At 44.6% G+C, this 6,682-nt stretch overlaps 1 protein-coding gene across 1 annotated transcript; it reads left to right on the forward strand.

Annotated features, from left to right (window-relative positions):
* Positions 1-3,956: 3,956 nt before the first annotated feature.
* On the forward strand, positions 3,957-5,478 carry SST (somatostatin). Its single transcript, XM_015064390.3, has 2 exons — positions 3,957-4,221; positions 5,110-5,478. The coding sequence occupies exons 1-2, from the start codon at positions 4,084-4,086 to the stop codon at positions 5,320-5,322; spliced, it is 351 nt and encodes a 116-aa protein (XP_014919876.1). The 5' UTR covers positions 3,957-4,083; the 3' UTR covers positions 5,323-5,478.
* Positions 5,479-6,682: the final 1,204 nt, after the last annotated feature.

Here is a 6,682-nt window from a genome sequence, read left to right on the forward strand (position 1 = left end):
CTCATCTAGTCCTCTCTGGTTCACCTGCTCTGTTCTCGTTCCCTTGCCTTGTTGCTCACGTTTGAATGTACTAAGCATGCTTCTACCCCAGGGCCTTTCCACTGACTGTCCTTGACAAGGAAATGTCTTTATGCAATTATTTGCATCTCCTGCAGTAGGACTTAGTCTATCTAGTTCACTGCTGAATCATTGGCCTGTCAAGCGGTGCAGATTCTCAGTACTTACTCGTAAAAAGAATCTGAGTGAATCAATTTTACAGGTGGAGAAACTGAGGTCCGGCGTGGGAAGGGCTGGTCAGTAGCAGAAGCACGACTCAAGAGCAATTTTTCTCCAACAGGCCTGTGAAATATCCATTGCACTGGCCTCCTTCTTCATATTACAAAAAAGCCCGATTCTTTTCCCGTATAAAGTCCTCATTTCCAGAAGGAAATAGCATTTTCACATTACAAGTATAGTCTAGTTTGCCCCTTTACTTCCTCAAACTTAAACTCTTTGATTATCAGGGCTGGGTGGGAACCACAAAAGTTACCTATCAAGCCTTTTATCTTGCAGAAGAGAAAAGCCAAGACCAGAGAGGAAGCCGGATTGTGGTCGTCGAAGGGGAATTAGAACCTAGGTCTCTCAACTGCCAGTACGGACGCTTTCTAATTCCCTCCAGTGCTCGGTGTTGAACATCTGTATCTGCTCACAATTTTACTTGTTCTCATTAAGATGAGTCTCTACGCCTCATTTTGGCAGGTAATCACCCTCAAATGTACATTTCACAGGGTGGTGGGAATCCGTGTACCTAGCGCGTGAACGAGGCCCGGATGCCTTCTGCAGACACCTGTATCCTGGCTGCAGGCTGCTCAACCAGATTTATCTCTGGCATCATAAGGATAGGGGGCGGGAGAGTGAAAATTTCTAACACGGAGTAGCACCGTCCCTCTGACCTTGCCACTTCCTGGCTGTGTGCCTTTGTGCAAGGCGCTTGTGCTCTCAGGACTTCAGTATTCTTCCTTGGGAGATGAGGCTAGCCGGCCCTCAAGTGCAGATGAGGAAGTACTTTGTAAACCACAGAAGGCTGCATAGGGATGAGGGAGAGGTGATTCCTGGCGACCAAGGTCTGAAATAGCTCCCCACTTTAACCACAAACCAAAGGCTCCCAGCCTTTGGAACTTGGGAGAGAAGCCCTGGGGGGTTAGCTGCAGAGAGCTTAGGTTGGGGAAGTGTGAGGTGCCTTTGTGCTAAATCAACCTTTATGCTAAACTTAGCCATGGGGGGTTTAAGGAAGAATTCCTCTGCCCTTGGGTCCTGCCTTGGCTTCTCCTGTGGTTCTTAGATGCCTAACAATGCAAGGATTATAAAAACAAAACAAAACAAAAACAAACCCCAGAAGTCACCTCATTCACAGCCCCAGTACTTCAGGAGAGGTGTGAAGGAAGCAACCCAGACCTCACTATTCCCAAGTACAGTACTTAAATAGCTAGAGATCTTGATTATTTGTCCTGAGACGCAGCTAAGAAGGAGGGAGCCGCACAGGGAAGGAAAGACTAGAGCAGAGGCTGGGATGGAAGTGCCGCCAGGCCAGGTGGGGTAGGAAGGGAGGAAGTGCCACAAAAGAGAGAAGGAGCCGGATCAAACCAGGCTGAAGTCGGAAAACAACTGAGGAGAGGGAGGAACAACAAAGAGGAATGAAGAGAGGGGGCGCAGAGAGAAGGCAAAAAGATAGAATTAGAAAGATCTTGGAGGGAAATTCAGAGAAAAGTTAGGCAAAAGGAGAAGGAAGAATGAGGAGTGTGGGTAAAGGAAGAGAATAAGGATAGGGGAGGGGAGGGGAGGAGCAGGGGTCTGGGGAGGGGAGGTCCAAGAGACCCCAGAGCACGGAGCCAGGGAGTGGGACTGCTATATGTTCTTGGGCTGGCTGTTCTTACAGGACAACCCTCCTTCTCTACTCAGTGGGGCCGCCAAGGGCCAAGTCTTGGCTGGAGGAGAGGTGAGGTTCCTTCCTGAGAATGCCTGTGGATAGTTGGGCGGGTATAATTAGATTCTGAGTCTCTTGTCAGGGACCAAGGAGGTTCCAGGATATATAGAGAAAATAACATGTAGTACTTAGGTTGGGTTCCTCTGGCCCAGATTCACTGCTCTCCCAGACCATTCCAACAAACGTGAGTGACTTTGTAATGCCCCATTTATGGTTAGCCTTGCCTGGACGTGCCAAACCCGGAAGCTCTAACACTCCTTGCTGTGCATTCTCTCATAGCCTTGGTTAACAGACACAAAAGGAAATGGTGACAATTCTCCAAGCCATTCAGGACACCTCTTGACCCCTCCTGCCTCTCCACATTGTGGTTATGGCCTAAGCATTGAGCATATATTCAAGATGCATGGCTGGTGACAGGATTGGCCAAGTTCTCTGCTTCACTTGGTTTCTGGAGACATGCAATATCTTTTAAGCTTTTTGTGAGCTTGAAGGCCATAAAATGCCAGTCCTTAAAGAGCCTGCAGAGATCATCTGGTCCATGCCAAGGCTTTAGCTTACCCTTCCTTGATAACACGTTATTTTATTTATTTTATTTTATTTTATTTTATTTAAATATTGATGTATGTTTGAAAGAGAGAGAGAGACAGAGTTTGAGTGTGGGAGGAGCAGAGAGAGAGGGAGACACAGAATCCGAAGCGGGCTCCAGTCTCTGAGCTGGTGGCACAGAGCCGGACGCAGGGCTAACTCACGAACTAAAAGATCATGACCTGAGCAGAAGTAGGACGCTTGACCGACAGAACCACATAGGCACCCTGATAACACATTATTTTAGAAAAAAAAAAAAAAACAACTGTTGAGACTCTGATTTGGACACCAAACATCTAACCAGACAACAGAATTCTAGGACAGCATTTCTTAACCTTCCTTTTTGTGTGTGGGGAGCAGGGGAGTACTGGATCTAACCAAGGGTCTGTTGATTCTTTGCTCACATAGACAAACAATAATGGTAACATTTGTTCGGGTGGTTCTTGGACTTTTGCATGTCCAGACTGGGGGGTTCCTGACCTAAAACTGCTCCTACTGGCCAGGAATCCGACAGATAATTTAGAGTTGAGTGAAAAGAACCTCAGTCTTGAAATGTGGAGGTCTTGCCCTGATCCAGCTGTGCAATATATGGACCAGAGCACTTTACTACCCATTATTAGACTCAGTGGCTCAAGCTCTGAGCTTTAGTAGATGGTTTCTGAAATCACTTTCCAGCTCCAAGTTTCTAGGCACCAAAATGAAATCAGTTTCAGTTTTTTTAAAAATTTTTGGTACTTTTTGTCACAGTAGAAAGGCAAGTAGACCAGAAATCTCTCAGCTACTGAGAAAGAGGGACATGGAGGGTGAGGCTAAGGTATTTATCCTCCTCTAGTACAGGGATAAATGAAGTGCTGTTAGAACCCATCTCACCTTGACCAACAAGACTTTTTACAGACATAATGGAGAAAGAAATGATTCACTCCTAATATCCACATTCCATTCGCAAATCTGCTTTTGGAAGAATGATTCTGAATCCCCACTTCTCACACACACACACACTTTTGCATTTGTCTGGCCCTCTTAAAATGTTTGAATATGGTGAGAGAGCTGTCTGGGTACATTCTGCAGCTGTGCATGATGGAGCATTTGTCTCCTCCAAGGCTGAGTGTTTGAGTGTGTGTGTGATTTAGTGTATACATGGGCATGTGTATGAGTGAAATCATGGAATGTGTATGTGAGCAGCAGCGACTGAATATAAAAGGTGGTATAGATAGTGTGGCAAGTGTAAAATCATGTGGACCTGTGGGTGTGCAGGATTATTATTATTATTTTTTTTAAGTAAGCCACTTTGGATTGTGTAGCCTCCTCTTACTTCTGTGATTGATTTCACGAGGGTAATGGTGCGTAAAAGCGCTGGTGAGATCTGGGGGCGCCTCCTAGTCTGACGTCAGAGAGAGAGTTTAAAAGGGGGGGAGCCGGTGGAGAGAACACAAGCCGCTTTAGGAGTCGCGGGTTTCAGAGCCATCGCTGCTGCCTGCGGATCCGCTCCTAGAGTTTGACCAACCGTCTGGCTCGGCTTCCCCAGCGCCGCTGAGATGCTGTCCTGCCGCCTCCAGTGCGCGCTGGCCGCGCTGTCCATCGTCCTGGCTCTGGGCGGTGTCACCGGCGCGCCCTCCGATCCTCGACTCCGTCAGTTTCTGCAGAAGTCCCTGGCTGCTGCCGCGGGGAAGCAGGTAAGGAGACTTCCTCGACGTCCTTTTTTCCCCCTCTTCTGAATCCCCCAGTCTTCTCTCAGGCTTTGCCTTTCCCCCCTGGGGTGGATTTAAGAGGTGGTCTTGCAGAGTGTCGGTGCTTTTCTGGGTCCCTCCGCTCCCAAATCTCTCAGGAAAACTTTCGAAGTCCAGAATCTCCTCTTACCTCTTTTTTCCCCTCTGATCAGCGCAGTTGGCCACAGTTCAGGTAAGTTCTTTGGCATTAAAGACAATTTCAAGACCTGGGTAGCTGAGCACTAAAGGAAGAGGCATCCCCCAGTGCTAAATACGGAGGTGCTGGCCCAGGTGCTGAAAGCGCGGACCTCTGAAGCTACTACCTTCCTCAGCAGTGCCTCCTTCCCATGCTCCTAAAGGGCAGTCTACAGACAGAACACAGTATGTTTAAGATTCTGAAAGGTCTCCTTCCCCACAGTTAACTTAACAAAAACGGTAAGAACAATTCCAGTTTGTAGCTCCTGAGCTGGAAATTGAAACTGAATTAAACAAACTGTTGGCACATGTTTTATCTTTGCAAAACTGTATTAACAATCTACCATTTCTGTGTGTGTGTGTGTGTGTGTGTGTGTGTGTGTGTTAAGCCTATAAAGGCAGAAAACCTGCAGAAACACTTGAGCTTTTCAAGCCTGTCTATGTAACTTGATGATTATAACATCTACCCTTATTTTTATATCCTTAGCTGATTTTAAGTGTGACAAAAGTGCACAGCTGTGAACATTGGGTTTTGGGTGTAGCTGAATCTGCTTTCCATATTAGGTTTTTTTCCATTTCTTTTTCTCCATCACCATCATCTTAATCCCTTATCTCTGCCTCTCTCTCTTTCTTTCTCTCTCTGTCTCTTACCCTATACAGGAACTGGCCAAGTACTTCTTGGCGGAGCTGCTGTCTGAACCCAACCAGACAGAGAACGATGCCCTGGAACCCGAAGACTTGTCCCAGGCGGCTGAGCAGGATGAAATGAGGCTGGAACTGCAGAGATCCACTAACTCAAACCCTGCCATGGCACCCCGAGAACGCAAAGCTGGCTGCAAGAATTTCTTCTGGAAGACTTTCACTTCCTGTTAGCTTTATTAATTATTGTTGTCCATATAAGACCTGGTTCCTTTCCTCCAAACCTCATCCCTCTTCCCTAACTCCCCAATCCTCAGCAAGACCCTTGCATTAGAAATTGGAGACTGTACATACAAAATAAAATTATGATGACATTATGAAACACAAGAATTTGTTTCTCATTGTGTATCTTTCTGCTCAATAATATGTGATTAGCAGTTGTGATTTCGGTCAAGTTACTTGAGGTATGCATGCCAAATCTCACAGACATATGATTTAAAATTTCCTGTGGTAATAAAGACTCTGTCCTAAGTGGAAACTCTTATAGTTTGGGTCATTTCAAACAGAAATAATTTCAGATAACTCTATGAATTCTAACTTTAATCCAGTGGACGTTACTGGGAAAGGCTGCCACAAATATCAATTACACATTACATACACTTAAAATTATATATTGATATGAGTATTTATGGGTAAGCAGACTGGAGTGCCCAACTATCCACCAAGCTAATCTGTAAAATATATGAAAAGTGGAAAGGAAAAATCATTTGGGAGTGGAAGGAAAGAAGCTGGCTTAAAAGCTAAAATGAAATTCTGAGCCTTTAAAATGTGTTTCCTGTTTGTGGACATTTATCTTTTCTATCTTTTTTGCTTTTCTATCTTCTTTGACAACCCTCTCTGTAACTGAATCTGGCCAAAAAAGTGCCTATGTTTTAAAAGCAAGCTCCTAATTTTTTGTTTCTCAGGGGAAAAATATTACTCGTACCATAAGTTTCCAGGTGAGAGTAGTATGGGTTGCAAATAACATATGTCGGTTCGCCTCAGTGAATACTATCCAAATGAAGGTATCACAGCACGATTTCGTAATTGCAGAACAAATGAAGGAGAGATCTCAAGCCTTCTTTTGATTTGATTAAAGCAGGCACCAGATAAAAATGCAAACTATAATAAAAACACTCAACACATGTTACTATTATTATTAGTATTATAATACATACTAAATAGTACCATTCAAGATAGAGATAAGAACGTTGCTGATGTAACTCAGAGACTCTAAATATATGCCCCGTTGGGGATGTATGTTCTAACTATCACCGGTATTTTTGAAGAGCTGCTAGAACAATAAACCCAATAAGTACAAAAACTCAGTGCAAATCCCCACAGTGTGAGCTTACTGATAGCAGTATATAAAACATCTAACAGGAACTTCATCTTTTATAGAAAATATTTGCGTTAGATAATATACCTTTTAATCTGAACGTGGCTGAGTAGAATTTAATTCCTGAACAGCTGATCAAACAAGAGAAAATCCAAGCCACTTTACCAATCTCTGTGAAAACAGAAGATCCTTCGAGGTTCTGGTGCACCTTTTATT

The sequence above is a fragment of the Acinonyx jubatus genome, chromosome C2 (genome assembly GCF_027475565.1).
Source record: "Acinonyx jubatus isolate Ajub_Pintada_27869175 chromosome C2, VMU_Ajub_asm_v1.0, whole genome shotgun sequence".
Lineage (NCBI taxonomy): Eukaryota > Metazoa > Chordata > Mammalia > Carnivora > Felidae > Acinonyx > Acinonyx jubatus.